Source organism: Lygodium microphyllum, chromosome 1 (assembly GCF_053477565.2).
Source record: "Lygodium microphyllum isolate KBCC chromosome 1, Lygodium_microphyllum_v1.1.10, whole genome shotgun sequence".
Lineage (NCBI taxonomy): Eukaryota > Viridiplantae > Streptophyta > Polypodiopsida > Schizaeales > Lygodiaceae > Lygodium > Lygodium microphyllum.
In genome coordinates, this window is record NC_141135.1 from 161,626,874 (window position 1) to 161,644,456 (window position 17,583).

Below are 17,583 nucleotides of genomic sequence, written 5' to 3' on the forward strand. Positions count from 1 at the left end.
TAAAATTAAAGTAGTGAACAAGTAATATTGTTTTAAAAGGGAAAAAGAGACATGTAGTTCCACATCAAAGGGGAATACAAGTGATAGACTACCATTGACATCAAACGAGTAGTCCCATCATTAAATGCATCCTAAAAAGGTAAATACTCAATAATAGAGAAGAAACACATTTGAAACCAAATCTCCCTTTCAATTGGAATTCTCAATCACCACTTTCCAATTTTGAGCCCCATAGAACCAACCACTTTAACTTTTCTAAACACCCATGGCAAAAAAGCATCACAATAGTATGACCACAAAAGTGTAAAGTATAGGATTGTTTCTTTGATTACTTTCCAACCTTTTTTTTGGCCTTTTTCTCACTAGGATAGTAAAATTTTATACTTAGGGGGTGTCCATGAAAATGTAAGTGTATCAAGTGTGTTCATCAATAGCCTTGTGATCTCATGCCGTATGCTATTTTAATATTTGAAAATGCCATCATCTAAGAGTATCTCTTCATTGGCACCCTTATACTGCATATACCACTTTTGAAAAGGAAAATTAAGCCTTGAACCAAGTTCTTGAAGACTAGAACCCTACGAAATTATAAAACCAACAATAGAAACACTAACTACAATTCTATAAATATTGTGAACCTAAAACATAACTACACAACCCTCTAACATTTGCATATGGAATCCATCTATAAAGTGGAATTTCAAGCCAAAGAATGAAACCCATTATCATAATCTTCTTCATGATTTCTCTCCCTCAGCACTTAGATGTCCACCTCATAGTGTCATATTTGAAGGATATACTTTCAAGTTGAAAGACATATGGGAAAATTTGAAATTTTGCCTCAAGTGGAGCAACTTTATCATAAAATATCTTGGCCTCCTCTTCTTGGAAAAAAACGATGGGCTACATCCTCATGCCCATGACTAGCGCCTTAGCATGTTGCATGGAAGCCTCAATGAAACTTTATTTATCAATCATGGCACACTTGCTTCCTTTCCTTTGAAACCAAACTACACACACAAATAGAATGCCATACGTATAAGCAAGCAAAAGAAAGGATCTTAGATGCCAAGCTGTGTAGATCACACTCTTACCTTAGAGAAACTATTTTTCCCTTCATGGTTGCCCAACAATTGACATTATAGTAAACAAGTAAGTTTGAAAATGTATCAAAAATAGCATAGAATCACCTTATAAGTTGTACTTAAATGCTTAATGTTGATACTTCTCATACTAGGCAAATCCATTTCAAAACAGAGAATTGTCTAAGCTACATTCTTAGAGGTTTAATGCTAGACCAAATTGCTATGCAATTTGCTTGTCATTTCTCTAAAGCTTCAATTGACTGGTGAAAACAATCTATCCTATCCAAGCTGATTGGATAGAAGACAACCTTTAACTACAAGCCATCAACAACTTAGCTTGTCTTGATCAATTTATCACAAAGAAGATCTTCCTCGTTCAATATTCTCATTTGTACTATGATTAAAATTGAGGGTGCAATGAATTGCTTTGTCTATATGGTGAGGAAAATAAGTCTATTATGTAGGTTTCCACAAAGTTTGTTCTTTCAATCCTTATGGTAGACATACCAAATAGTGGTTTACCAAGAGTGATTCTTTTCTAGTAGTGGCACATGTTGAGGATTGAAAATTAATAACTTCCAAGGTTCATTTAGTAGAAACACATTTCTCGAACCAATATTGCATTATGTCTTTTCAGAGTGGTAATTTGGAACACATGCATTGGTCTCTACAAGTTAATGTGGGTTTTGTTAAATCTAAAAACTAAGAAACAAAATAAAGTGGAGCACTAACATATCATTGACTTAAAATCTTGCTATTAACCTTAAGTTCTCAACTCTTCATCTATGCCAATGAAGCTCAAGCGTTAGGCTATAAACCAACTTCATGAAATTTTTACAATGTACACCTATACTGACATACCTCTTTGTAAAAGAATTAGTGCCTTTATGGACAATAATAATGATATGCTAGATGAGTTTCCTTAGTTATTAATGATATATGGATGTGGTTAGTACAATTTGAATTTTGTTTGAGAGAAGAATTAAAAGAGAAGGTTGGAGAAGCTTGGTCTACTAAAGTCTATGAAAGAGCTTAATTGATATTTGAAAACAACTCTGTGTGTGTGTGTGTGTGTGTCCATTGGGTCCTCTTATTTAACAATTAAATAAATTATATTCATTTAATACTAAGCTTGGTCTACCAAGCGTTTAATTAAAGATGAGTCACTATCTTTCTCTCTCTTGGCATCCATTGAGACCTTTTATTTAATAATCAAAAAAATATATTTCTAAATCTCTCTCTCTCTCTCTCTCTCTCTCTCTCTCTCCATGTAGTCCTATTCAATAATTAAATGATTTTAAAAAATCTATGTCTTCATCTCTTCCTCCCATCTCTCTCTCAAAATGGCCTCAATGGAGGCTGCATTGATGTGGCCTCCATTGAGGCTGTTTTGAAAGAGAGGAAAAATTTAGGATAAAAATAATTAAATGACTCACACTCCCTCCCTCCCTCCCTCCCTCCCTCCCTCCCTCCCTCCCTCTCTCCCTCTCTCTCTCTCTCTCTCTCTCTCTCTCTCTCTCTCTCTCTCTCTCTCTCTCTCTCTCTCTCTCTCTCTCTCTCTCTCTCTCTCTCTCTCTCTCTCTCCATGTAGTCCTATTCAATAATTAAATGATTTTTAAAAAATCTATGTCTTCATCTCTTCCCCCCATCTCTCTCTCAAAATGGCCTCAATGGAGGCTTCATTGATGTGGCCTCCATTGAGTCCGTTTTGAAAGAGAGGGGGAGAGTGTTTTTAAAATAAAAATTTAGGATAAAAATAATTAAATGACACACACACACTCTCTCTCTCTCTCTCTCTATCTCAAATAATATTTAATGGCTTAGATATAATGGAGACTCTCTCTCTCTCTCTCTCTCTCTCTCTCTCTCTCTCTCTCTCACACACACACACACACAAATAATATTTAATGGCTTAGATATAACAGAGAGAGAGAGAGAGAGAAATAACCTTCTTAAAAAGGTTTAAAAAATGAGAAGTTTAAAAATACAAAAACATTTTTAAATAATACTTGCCTATTCACATCCTATGGCACATATTTCTAGAAGTATGGTCATCATAGGATGTGGCCCTCTTAGTAAACACATTAAGTTCTTTTATGATCTTAAGGGTGTTTTGTAGCTCCTATGGCCATATCACTTTCAAGTAACCAAATTGTGGGCATTTGCAAATCTATTCCAAGGAGGTTACACCGAAGCGGCCTCCTTGACCTCATTTTGATTTGTTGAAATTTATGTTTATCAGTTGCTTATGGAGCTTTTTCATCTATTTGTATATTGTGAAATGAAGAACTATTAAAAAGGATTGTGCTTTTTCTTCCTTGGGGAGTGGGAGGGAAGCTCATCATGATTCACTAGAGTTGTTGCTCAGGTTGGGATCTCTTAGAGCAAATCTTGGAGTTATATGGAATACCTGCAATCTCTTAGAGTAGCCATGTGGAGTATATTGTATATTTGTTGACTTGATAAAGTGGATGATAATAAATCAATAAGCTAGTTACAATGGATATAGTAGACCTTATGATAAGTAAGACAAACTCTCTAAACTGTATGCAAACTTAGAAATAACTTGTATTCTAATCAAGCTGTCAAACATCGAATTTGCAATTGTGCTTTGAAAACTAATCCTAATGAAGGATTGCAAATTGAAGAATAACTAATCTTTGCTATAAAAATTCAAGAAGAGCTTTTACTGCAATCTTGAGAGTAAAAATAGTAAGGACATGCTTGAATTTGATATTGCTCATTGAAATGGGTAAAATATTTGATATAAAGGGGAGAGAGAGAGAGAGAGAGAGAGAGAGAGAGAGAGAGAGAGAGAGAGAGAGAGAGAGAGAGAGAGAGAGAGAGAGAGAGGGAGAAAGATAGAGATGGAGAGAATTCATGGGGGAGAGAGAGGGGGGAGGGAGGAGAGGTAGAGGAACACACGCACACACACATGCACATCGAGAGAGAGAGAGAGAGAGAGAGAGAGAGAGAGAGAGAGAGAGAGAGAGAGAGAGAGAGAGAGAGAGAGAGAGAGAGAGAGAGAGAGAGAGAGAGAGAGAGAGAGAGAGAGAGAGAGAGAGAGAGTGTGTGTGTGTGTGTGTGTGTGTGTGTGTGTGTGTGTGTGTGTGCAAGAGAGGGACTCACACACACACAAAGGGGGATGGGAGGAGAGGAAGGAGAAGGTGTGTGTGTGTGTGTGTGTGTGTAGAGAGAGGGGGGGGAGGTAGGTAGAGAGGGATGATTACATAGATAGGGAATTAGAGGAAGAGAGGGAGAGGGAGAGGGAGAGGGAGGAAGAGAGAATACATATAACTATTACTTTATTGATCTATTACGACATATTCCTTCTATTGGAAAATGTATGTATGTGAATGTGTTTTCACATTCCTTGCTCTTATTTAGTACTATATTCCCAAAGATCATGACAAAAAATAGTGTGTTCTGCATCTTGGCAGTCACAATCATCCCTATGAGGAGGGTGAAAACAAATTGCATGTAGAGAGAGTTGAGGAGAAAGTGATCTCTAAAGCTAAGACTAATCATTTTACTACAACAAAGTGGCTACAAGCTTCTATTGCAAGGGACATGATTTTTGAGATGCTAGTGGGAGACAAGAATATGAATGGTAATAAGATTGAAGGTGGAGAGCTACTAGAGATTTTGAAATATTCTACACCCTTGTCCAACAATAAAAGAATGGGAAAGTGTCTCTAGACTATGCCAAGCATGCACAATGCATCACATCCAAAGGTTTGGAGGATGTGCTTGGTCATAAAAATAAGTGTAGGTATCCTCCATAGTATGTTATTCCCATGTCAATTCAAATTTAGAGACCAACCCTATATATTTAAGTTGTCAACCAAGGTTCTAGGCAAACAATGAACAATATCTAGTGAGAATAGGATGCAACCTAGTGGGATGGGAACCTCTAGGATATGTGGAGACAATTGGATCTTGTGCATAGGGCTTGGGGTTGGCCAACTATGTCCATCCATATTTATGAACCTTAAATTTAGGAGCTTCTCACAATTGCAACATGTGAATTCTAGGTTGAGGTTGAATTTTTTTAGATAGCATTCTGGAGGATGGTCAATGTTGTAGTAGAAAAGAGAGGTCTCCAAAAGCCTGAGTTTCAAGGATTTATGGCAAATGAGGCACATGATAATTGGATCACTATTCTTATTGTTTACTTTATAAGGACTAAGAACGTAGTGCCAAAGAAAGAGAGAAGTTGTGTATTCCATTATTGGGAGAAGAGCATGGTTATGCATACAAGGAGATGTACCAAACCTTCTTCGTAGAAAGATAATAAAAACTTGTGTCAAAAATGGAAAAAAGCATAATCTAAGAATGTAGCTACCATATGCAAGTAGAAGCTTAGAAAGTTCTAGAACATAGATCATGCAATTGACAATGAAATCCCAACTCTTGAGACATGGTTGGCATGGTGGGATATTGAAGCATTTCATCAGGGGTCAAGATTTGTTGGCCAAGATGTGTCTGGTATTTTTGTGCCACACACAAACCTTGCTAAGAATATGTGTCTACTATATTTTAGTGTGCAAACCTTTTAAATGTTAAATACAAAGGCATGCTTATTGTTCATGATGTGTCATCCTTGCCCTTATTTTGATAGTTAACCTTTAAAGCATGCTTCTTATTCACAGAGTCGTAATTTGGCATTCTTAAACTTAGCACTCTTTCATTGATCTAATGTTCTATAGTCATCAAGACATTGTGTATGTGTCACTCCAACTATGGGAGTGAATATAGTGTTGTGCTAATGGAGAAACTATGAAATTCTACTAGAGGTGGCACTTTAGTGGCATGCTTCTTATTCACAATGTGTTGTCCTTGTATTAACTTTGACCGTCAATGCTTAAAGCATGTTTCTTGTTCATGAAATTGTAATTTCTAGCATTCTTAAACTTATGACTCTTTCCTTGAACTAACCTTCTATAGTCATTAAGATGTTTTGTACATGTCACTCCAACTATGGGAGTGAATATGATGTGCTAATGGAGAGACTATGAAGTTCTACTAGAGGGGGTACCCTAGAGACATGTTTGTCATGCATGATGTGTTGTCCTTACATTAATTCTAGCAATCAACCCCATAAAATATGTTTTTTTGTTTATGAAGTTGCAAGTTGGGCATTCTTAAACTTAGCATTCTTTCCTTGAACTAACCTTCTCTGGTCATCAAAACATTGTGTATATGTCACTCCAAGTATGGGCGTGAATATAATGTTGTGCTAATGGAGAGACTATGAAGTTCTACTATAAAGGTGGTATTTTGCCACATGTCGCTTGGTTTTTATTTTGTGCTTGGCATGCTTTCTTGGAAAAAGGGATTCCTCCTCCTCTAAAAGCCTACTACCTTCCTTATGGAACAATATCCTCTGAATTGGAGCTTGGAGTGAAGTACAGTAGTTTATCTTCCCAATTTAGGCTATCCCACTTGCTATCTTGTAATCTTGCTTTCCTTGGCAATGATTTGATGGGATTAAAAGCCAAGGTTCATTAGATCCTAGTCTAGGAAGTAATCTAAATGCATATTGAGTGGCTTTGTCTTGGATTTTTTCTAGCCCTAGACCCCCTTTTGCTTTATTTGCTATGATAGTCTTCCACGAGATGTGCCATCTCTCTTTCTCCCCATAGCTCCATAGGTATGCTAGCATTATTATTTCAATGTTACCCCTTTGGGTCTTAAAAAATGATGTTATGGCTACCACAAACATGACTACAAGGGAAATTATATCTCTAAGGCCACAAGCTTGCCACTAAAGCTCATTGGCAGAGATGCCAACTTGTCCAATTTCTATTCTACTTTGTTGACAACCCATAAAGGATTTCCCAACCTTTAAGGTTTTGAATCCCAACCCTTGAATCCATTCACATTGGTCATCTAACCCAATATATAATAGTTTAAATTTGTGTCTATTGATTTACTCCTTGAAGGCTTGGTGTATAGATCAAAGGTATTCAATAGCTCTTCCACATTAGCCTTTTCTACCTCAATTATGCTTGAGTTATCATCTACAAAAAGATGGGTGCATAGCTTCCCACCATCCGGGAGAGGGTGGCCTTTGATAAGGCCATGTTGCATTTTGTATTCAAGCATTTTGAGCAAGGAGTCTATGGGACCTCTGCAAATAGTAAGGGGGCAAGGGGGTAGCCATGCCTTATAGATCTTTTTAAGTAAAAAGGCATGGGAGGTAAACCATTTATCTTTACCCAAGCTAATGCATTGCTAAAAAGAGTAGTGACCATATTGATAAAGCCTCTTCCAAATCCAAGTTTGGCTACTAACCAAAAATCCCACCTTAGCCCACCATAGCCTTTATCCAAATCCATATTTAACAAAACAAATTTTCCTTTTCATTCATATGCTCCATTGCAACTACCAAGTTAAGGATGGCACCCTAGATCTTGTGGCCCTAAACAAACCCATATTGTGATTTGTACAGTGCCATGTTTAGGATAAACTTCATCATGAGTGCCAAGGCTTTTGCAATAATTTTGCTAAGTGACATTTAGCATTGTGAGGGGGTGCCATTAGCTAACCGATGATTTAGGGAAGAGTTTAATCCTACCTTCATTTATGTCTTCAAGAATTTGATCAATTCGAGTGCATTGGTGAGCAAAACTACACAAAATGAGTCTGCATGTTTCCCATAGGGCTTGGAATACTTCTTGTAGGATGTCGTCTAGGCCAAGAGACTTGCATTTCTTCATCCTCCCTACTACATGATGGAGCTTTTCAATTGAGAAGGGCCTTGCCACCAACAATGCAATTTCTTTGCCTATCACATCTTCTAAGGGTTGCAGTATCTACCTAAGGCTATCTCTATATTCCTCACCGACCACTAGTTGGGAGCCAGCAATTCCAAAAAGATATCTTACAAACACACTAACAATGGAGACAACATCATGCACTAACTTGTTGTCCTCGTTCTCTATCATAAGTATTACCTTTGTCTTTTGTTTGGACTACAATGCCTTGAATAATGTCATGCACTAACTTGCCGTCCTCGTTCTCTATCATAAGTATTACCTTTGTCTTTTGTTTGGACTATAATGCCTTGAATAATGTCGGTGCCAGAGCGTCCTTCTCAAGCAAGTTTATACCTTTCAAGTGTGTTTGGATAGTTGTAGCTTTATGCCTCTCCTCCATTCTAATAAACTCTTCAACTACCTGCAAAAGGCTAATAAGGTAAGAGTCATTAGGAAAATCAGCAAGAGTAAACATAACAACTCGTCTGAATTTGACTACTCATCCAACTTCTATCTTTGCATCTTTGCCTGCTCTCGCCCATGAGTTCTCGCTAAATCGATTATGCCAGCTCTTCCCCTTCTAACTTTCTCTATCGGGTAAGTGGTTTCTTCGGTGCCTTTAAGTGTAATTTCCACCATAACCAATGCCCTGTTTTCATCTCTTCCAATCATCTTGGGCCTCAATTCATCTTTGCTGAGTATCATGGCGCCCCCTCTTCCTCTACTTGCTGGGGCTAGGAAGCACTTGTAGTTATTAAATTCAATCTTTTGTATGTCATTATCTCAAAGCTTGACCTCCTGAATGGCAACCTTCTGAGTAGTAGTCTTTTGCATGCCAACCTTCTGAGTAGTATTCCATGAGATTATTTTCAGCTTCCTAGAGATAGTAAGCATAGCAAATCTTTGAGTAGAGCTCCACCACATCGTCACCTCTGTCTTCAAGAGGGGCAGAAATGTTTTTATCCACCAATGGCCATCTGGGCGGCCTCTTGATTGATATAGCACTTCTCTGTTTGTTATTTCCTTTCGCAACATCTCTATTTGTTGGTTTGATACTTTCTATGTCGTCATTTTGCAAGTTCTTTCCTTTTTCCTTCACAGTCTTCCTGTCCTGTGGCCCTGTCTCTTTGCTTGAGCCCGAGCTAGCTGGACCAGATTTGGGGTCTTTAGGGTTTTGTTTGCCTACTCTGATCATCAACTTTGCCACCACCTTCCTCAGATGTTTCCTGCTTGTTCTAAACGCCCCGTTCCTGTTTCTTCTCAGCCATAGATTTAGATCCCTCTTTGAGTATGCCGACCCTTGCAAAATGCCAGGACTGGTGGTAGATATAGCAGGAGTCTGGAAAGGGGCTAAACTAAACTTCAATGCATACTTCCAACCCGTGAGGATCAAACACCTCAAGATACTCCAGAGTAGGGGTGCAGCGATCCCAAAGTATGCAAGCTTTCTTGTCCATCCTGAGTTAACCATCTTGAGCCCTTGGCATATACAACAATCAGCCAAGCGCTTCAGTCAGGGTTCTGTATTTCCCCATCCAACTAATCACGCAGGCCCTGGGAAGGTAATCCATATAGTTGGCATATACAACAATCAGCCAAGCGCTTCAGTCAGGGTTCTGTATTTCCCCATCCAACTAATCACGCAGGCCCTGGGAAGGTAATCCATATAGGATACTCATGCAACAAAGAATCACCAGGATTGAAGTTAGGGCTCCAAGGCATGGCGTATGCATAGTTTCCCTTATATCCGACTGTCGAGGCCACGGTATATTGATAGAGAATAGCTCGGCCATGATAGGTTTGAATATCCATCTATGAAATTCCTCCTCGGCTGGAACACGCCCCCTAAAGTAAAAATACAGGCCACCACAGCTTGTGAAATCAGCATACCTTTGTTTGATGTGCTGCAGTGAGTAGGCCATTGGCACTGCCCCTCCAGGCCTTTTGCTTCCCCTTATCGTTGATCAAGGCCTTGAGGTTGTCTTTGACCTGCTCTTTCACAATCTTCATGTCCATTGTATCATGTTTGATGGTGGCTGCAAGATAGTCCAGTTCCATAGCCTCCCCATTGTGGGAGAGCGTCCTGCTCAGCTCCTCTGCACCTCCATCATCCGCATAACGTTTCTCTCCTACAGGGAAACCTACTATTGCAAGTCCACGTGGAGCTCACGCAAGGCTGTCTGTTGCTAGAGACTTCAACTACTCTGACTATTGCCCATGCTTTCTAGCTTTCACCATTTATGTTGTTTCTGGCACCTTAGCATCGGTTACTGGCATCTCTCAAAGGCTATGCATATCTTTCTTACACTCGGGCATTCTCAAAAAATGTGGAAGGTATCCTCGGGCCGTCTGGCCACAAAAGACCACATTGAACTTTATTTGCTTGAATCTTCTTATTGTTTTCTTGGTGGTTTTGGGAAAGCTCAAAGATCCACCCCCCCATAGGAATACATTGAGCCTATTGGAAGGCATGGGTATCCTTCTGTTTCTGTATGAACTTCTTATCTTTCACTTCAAAACCAGCCCTCCTCTTGGGTTCCCGGTAGCTTTACGTTCTTATCATTTATGCTTTGCCCGGTAAGAGAGGATCTTCTCTCTTTTTGGGGGGTACTGAAGCTGCCCAAGAATCTTTCTTCTTGGTGACCATGCTCTGCATACACTTCCCACTCACTGTTAGTAGTGAGATCGAATTCGGCCTTGTTCTGCTCTTGAGATTTCCAGCAGAGACAGCTTCTTGCTGCAAGGACTTCTCATAGACATAAAGCAGAGGTCTCTATCTGCTGTATGTCTAAAAGATTGCATTCTTATAGACATATAACCAAGAGTTAGAAGATGAATTCCCTTTTATACTCGCTTCTAAATTGACTCCTTCAAATTAGCAACTTCTGGTGAAGATCACACACACAGCACTTTCTTAATAAGCCATGTCAGATACAATAACGTGAAAAAGTTAGTGCCCAGGCAATTGCCTTATATCCCACTATTCTCTTGAAGATGATCAATCCACAAGCATTGTCCATTGGTCTATTCAATTCTAGATATCTACAATGGACATAAGGTCAAGGGTGAACAACTTTGTACAAGGCAAAACCTTGAATATGCGACTACTTTCAAGATGTGCTCCTACCTTACCAACATGCTCATCAACTTGAGAGGCCTTCAGATACCGCACTTCGATTGAAAAATTTATGCAACTGTCAGTAAGAACCCAGTACATTATGGCTCTATCACCCATTTCATTTTCAATTATCCAGATGTGTAATTACATTAAGAGTGAAACTTTAATTTTGGATGACATGGATTTTTATGTGCACACGGTCCTAAAGATACTTAAAATGAGGAAAGTTCATATCCCAACAAGATGTTAACCACTAAAGGACAACCGTGTCGACCACCCATCACGTTTTACCAATGTCACTTCATGGTGAACCACCTATATCAAGACACCATTCTTGCCTCTATCCCATTTTTAGTCTTTATCAAGAGACCACTGGTACCTCTATTTCCTATATTAGCCCTTATCGTGCTAATGATATGGATATGCTTTGTCAGTGTTGCTATAAATTATGTAAATTCCAACTCATTGACCATTTTCTCCTCAGATGTCCTTGGACAAAAATAGCAATCCAAGCTTCCAATAGAAAGAGATGATTTTCTCTTCATCCTCTCCTTCAAATCTGCCACAACCCATGGGTCTCTGTGCCCAGCAGAAGGCTAGGACTCAGATGTCCAGCCAGACAGTAGGTGGGCTCACCTGTGGAGGTGCCACAATGAAGCCCAAATAGTGCTCATCACTATCCTCCTATTTTGGAAGTTCACACATCAATCCATTACATCTCCCAAGGTGGGCCATCTGCCTTCTAGATCCAGCTGACCAACCATTAAGGAAGCTGCCAACATCCCATCCCCATCAAGTACAAGAACTAGATCTCAACTCTAGAATGCACTGTGACTTGTTGATGAAGATGCCACTAGAGACATAGGAGGCTGATGAGACCCTCTGGATAGGAACACAAACGGCAAAAACTAGAAAGCCCACTCAGAAATTGTTGCCAAGGTCGTTAGAGTAACCCTACTAGCAAAAATACCAGCACCTCACGTCTATGCGAAAATAGAGCAACTGAATCTTGTGTCATCATGATGGTCAGGGAAAATGTCTGGCATCTTTCTTCTCAAGATCTCAACAGCCACTGGTGTCAACTTGGATATTGTATTTCCCAACAGACCTCCAGAATGACTCTCCTGTGATCCTTTTGGAACTCTCAACAACAAACTTGAACCCCAGGCTTCAAGGTGAAACTCTCTCTTGTATAGGGGTTTGCTGTTAAGATTCTCTTGACCACACCTCACCTTTGGACCCCTGAGATCTCTGCCTTCAGCCTTGAACCTTTTCTCACAAACTTTCCATGAGAAAGTGATTCCTCGTACACTTGTATAGGTGCTTTTTGTGTAAGGTAGTCCCTCACAGAATTTGTTCACTTGCAACATCTTATCTGAATACCGTACTTGTATAGGTACTTGTTATTCAGCTTTAAGCCCATGCTCTGTGACATCATACTTGCATAGGTGCTTCTTGTTTATTCAGCTCGAAGACTATGGCTGAAACTTCTGTTTATGAACAGGTTAATCCATGCCCCCAGGGTCAAACCACTACATCACCCATGCAATATCCCAGCATCCTGGCCCCAAACCTTGTTATAGTTTCTTGTGTCCGTTTCCCTTTTCATTCATTTCACCCGGTTTATTTTGTGCTTTGCCATGTAAAAAATAAAAAAGATTTTTCAAAAACATTGTCTTGTCCACATTTTTTGGAAAAGTTTGCTGGAACTGCAGCTGAAACAATTATGCAACCAAGTGAGATCACCCAAACATCTCTTCTTTTCAAATGCTATTGAACAAATTTATGGCATACTGCGTTTCAAAACAGCTTCTCTGCATTATATTCTGCCTTAGACAATACTCTCTTGACTCATGACATACTCACTTCACTTAAGGCAAACCTCCAGCCAGTTCCATGGACCTTCAGCTGCATGTGATACATGTATGGTGTCAAAGGATGCCCAAAAAAGAGAAATTCATGCAGTTGTAGCACATTGCAGGTTTTCAAATCCTTGATGGCAACCACAATGGTACATTTTAGCTGCCAATATGCTATTTGCCATCGTAATGTTTCCAATCAATTGAGACATTGAGTCATCCACTGAGGAGAAGAAAAGATGCCAGTGTTCCCTGAACAATGCTGACATTCCTGTTTTGTTGCATGTACTACCAATGTGTAGACATTTAACTCATTGCCATCTCAGATAACATGGGTATAACAAACTCCTCCGAAATTATTGGAGTGGCAATTTATCGGTCCTTCTCTGTTTGAACTTGTGCCAAACATAATGGCAATCACTCACAAGCACCACCTTTTTGAGAGTGCTGAAGCACAAAAGTGTTCCGACTTGTCTCCCACTTTTGCCTTTCAGTTAATGAGCATGTTTCTTTCACAGAAAGACTCTTCATACCAGGTGAATCCATACGTTTTTGAGGATGCAAAGTGAACCACTAATGCATCCATGTAAGCTTGAGAGTTTCAGGGGTTTAAATTTTAGACTGACAAACACAAATAACAATTAGTTTCAATCTGTGGGTGTCCCTTCCTCTGCTGATCTATTTCCCTTGTGCTTCATCAGACAACTGATTTTCTGCATACACATTTGATACTAACATGTATGGACCAGCATCTTGTGGTCCAAAATGGAAGACATTTTCTGCATGTTCTTTCACTCGTTGGAGGTCACCATGCACTCTGCAAGCACCTAACAGGGCTGTCCACATAAATTCATCAGCTTGCAAGGGTATTCGGTGAATAAAATTCTCTGCTTCATCAAGTTTGCCAGCTCGTCCGAACAGGTCAATCACAAGTGCACAGTGTTCAGCTAGTGGTTTTAAACTATAGTCAGTGCACATTGACACAAAGTAGGAGCAACCCTCATTGAGAAGACCCGCATGACTACATGCAGAAAGAATGCTCAAAAATGTGGCTTCATTTGGTTTAACACCTACCTGGTTCATTTGCTCAAAAAGTTTTAGAGCTTCCCTGGCATGCCCTTGATGAGCATAAGCAGAAATCAATGCTGTCCATGAGATAACATTATGTTCGGGCATTTTGTCAAAGGTGAACTGAGCAAGCTGCAAAGCTCCACACTTGCCATACATGTTGATAAGGGAGTTTCCAGCAACAATATCAGATTCGAGTCCATGATGGGAAAGGCTCTTATGAATCTGTTGACCTTGTTCTAAATCTCCCAGACAAGCACATGCAGTCAGAACACTGATAAAAGTAGCCCGGTCTGGCTTGGTTCCATGCCACAGCATTTGTCTGAACATCTCCAGTGCCTCCTTACCAAGTCCTTGATGGGCATAAACCTCAATCATGGCATTCCAGGACACCACGCTACCTTGAGAAATTTTAGTGAACACTGAATAAGCATTGTTTGTAGCACCGCATTTACCATACATTGTGACAAGAGCAGTTCCCAAAACAATATCTGATTCACATCCAATAAAGACAATATGAACATGAATTGCCATGCCCTTATCTAGAGCTCCACTAGAAGCACAAGCAGACAGAACAGTGGCATAGGTGGCCCTGTCAGGATCAAGCCCTTTGAGCTGCATCTTGTCAAAGAGTTTCAAAGCTTCTTCATCTTGTCCTTGTCGAGAATATTCTGTTATCAAAGCTGTCCAAGAAACTACATTATGTTGTTGCATTTTATCAAACATTGCCTGTGCATTCTTCAAATCTCCACACTTGCCATACATGGTTATGAGAGCATTTCCCATGACCAAATCAGACTCAAGTAGCTGCTCATTAATCTGTGCATGAATTTCTTTACCATCCACAAGACTTTCAAGGCTATTACATGCACCCAAGATGTTTAGAAACGTGACTCTATTAGGCTGCAGGCCTTCCTCTTCCATTTGCTTGAAGACTAATTTAATGTCTGTGCTAATGCCCATTTGGGCAGATGCCCCTATCATGGCATTCCAAGAAGCCACATCACGGTTTCGTAGTTTTTGAAACACACAGCGTGCTGCTTCGACAGCGAGACACTTGCCATACATGTCAATGAGGGCAGTTGCAATCATCAGATTGGATTCATGCCCATCATTGATCAAAGAGGCATGGATGGCTTTGCCTTCGGGGAGGCATGCAAGGCTAGCACAGGCTTTCAAGCCAGCAAGATAGGTGACTCTATCTGGCTGCAAGTCCTCTAAATGATGCAATTGCTTGAGCAGCTGAAGGGCCTGGGCACACTTGCCTTGTTGGACATGGGCTCCAATCACAACATTCCAGGATACAATATCGCGATGACGGAGCTTACCAAATAAGAGGCATGCCTGCTTTAACTGTCCACAGTTGCAGTAGGTACGGATGAGCAGGTTGATTGTGGCAATGTCTTGATCCAGTCCCAGGCTCACAAGGTGGTAATGGACGCGCTTCCCGTCAGAGAATTGCAAATCCCCTCGCCACAGAGCGGCTATGTCTTCCGGATTGAACTCGTCTATACGCAAGTCCTCCTCTTGTTCACTGAAACATGGCTGGGTTATCTCCTCTTGAACAGTGTTGACACGCGATTCAAGGGAGACCGCCTGCTGTTCAACCCTTGTTCTTGCCTCTCCCTGCTTTCCCCTTTCGAAGACGAGCTCCCGGGCACGGCATTCAGATGATGGGACGCCCCCTTTGGATTGGTGGGCTGCAATGGTGGAGCTTGGACAGATGAAGCACAGGCTTAGAGCCATATTCAACCGAAACGAGCTGTTAAGGGCACCATGGCGGCACCATGGCCTTAGGTCCTAATCTCATCACTGACCCCATCAGCAAGCTTCTATTAATCATCATATACTTTTTGCATTTGCCATGTTTGATTGAGCTCTAGGTGATCCCTTTTGCACTACCTTGAGAATGCCTCCCATGGTTGCCCCTTATTGTTATGCAACAATTGAAGTTCCAAGAGGAAGAAGGGTGTTATCTCGAATAGGGAAGTGTCACTCCTAGTGCATCATGTCCAATCATGTTTTTTAATGCATCAGAATTATTGATGAGGCCAGTCCTTTTGCAAAAGTTGGAATAGAACTCACACACCCGTGTTCGTAGTCACGAGGTCTAACTAGTTAGGCTATGCTCCTAACCTCATATTCAATGCATCTTGATAACCCATTTATTTCGACAATATCTTTGACTCCTTTCATAGGCCAAATCACACACATCATACATTCGGGCATTGTTTTGTGTACGGTTTTTTTTTCTTGATTTGCTGATTTTGATAGCTAAGAATGGAAAGAATCAAACATTTTTTTAAAATGAAAAAAATATACAAAGTGTTAGTTAACTAAGTGTAGTTTTCCATCCAAGAACAAGCTAGAGTCCCCTAAATATACAAGCAATGCTAACAAACCAAATATCATATATTATCTTAATTTTCATCATAATATAAGCATTCGAATCATGACGTAGTATTTTCTTACTTACTCTCGTCTTGATCAGCACACATAGTATCGATGACTCCAACAAACATGTAAAAAAAAGCATGTCAATTTGATGCACATAGATTATACAAGATTCGTATTGACCTCCACTATTATGTACATAGCTTGGCGATATCGTTCGTCATGGATTTTTTACAATGTGAAATCTATGTGTCTCTTACAAAATAATACTTTTCTTAAAGACAATGATCTGGTTAAGAAACTATGTGATATATGGAAACTATCTAGTGATAGAGGTGGTGAGGGAGTATGGTAGATCTTGAGCTAAGAGTAGGAGAAAGCTTGTGGATTTAGTTGCTCGATGTAGAGCCCATGCTATGGCTGCTCTTGCTCTTGATCCTAATGACAAGTATTAGGTTTGGATGCTATATAGAATTGAAGATTATCTTGGGGGCAATAGAAATAACATTTTGATGAAAAAAGAGAGGAAAATCTCGACTACAAATGTGTACATCTACATAAGGAGAGACTTCTTTATTGAGATGTCAAGCTCTACATAAGTTGGCATCCACTACACGCCTTAGTGACGTGGTAGGATGTCATTCACTAGCATGTTCAGTGTGACTGATATGAGGATACACCAGTGATTCTACAATTGGACTACACCAATGTAATCCATACTTAGTTATGGCACATTTATTATGCCACGCCTTCTTTCCTTAGCAGGTTCACACTTAGTGACCGTGTGTACATATGTTGTAGTACTTTTATATTACTCTTTTATCATATTGTAGACTTAGTTCTTATGTGTGGAAGAAGAAGAAGAAGAAGATTTCAGCCCTCTCTTTGTATTCTCAAGTCTCCATTATTGTTGTTGTGTGTGCTCTTAGATTCTTCACCTCTCTCCCTCTTGTTTGTTTTCATGTTATTAGAGCCATCCCACGATGTCGGAGGGGTTTTAGTTGAAAGGCCGTATCCACCGGGGATCAAAGATAGAAGGAAGTAGAGATAGGAGATGGAAGAGAAGAAAAAGAAATAGACAAGAGGTAAACATGATAAAGACAAAGCACAATGAATCGAATCAATATGTATTGATAGAACCTGAAATCCCTTATCTGGCACTACTCAGAAGCAGTCTCTAAGCATTAGATCTCTTGGAGCTCCCTCACAGACCAAAAATGTGCATCAAAACAATAGCTTCTTCTCTGCTACTCGGAATCCAAATCCGATGGCTCCGTTGGCTTTGAAAGGGGGGTAAA

The 17,583-nt window shown here is 40.0% G+C and overlaps 1 protein-coding gene across 1 annotated transcript; it reads right to left on the reverse strand.

Annotated features, from left to right (window-relative positions):
- Positions 1-9,617: 9,617 nt before the first annotated feature.
- Positions 9,618-15,850, reverse strand: LOC148041898 (pentatricopeptide repeat-containing protein At5g27110-like). The gene has a single exon (XM_087683917.1). It carries the CDS (start codon positions 15,635-15,637, stop codon positions 13,502-13,504), a length of 2,136 nt encoding a protein of 711 aa, XP_087540043.1. The 5' UTR covers positions 15,638-15,850; the 3' UTR covers positions 9,618-13,501.
- Positions 15,851-17,583: the final 1,733 nt, after the last annotated feature.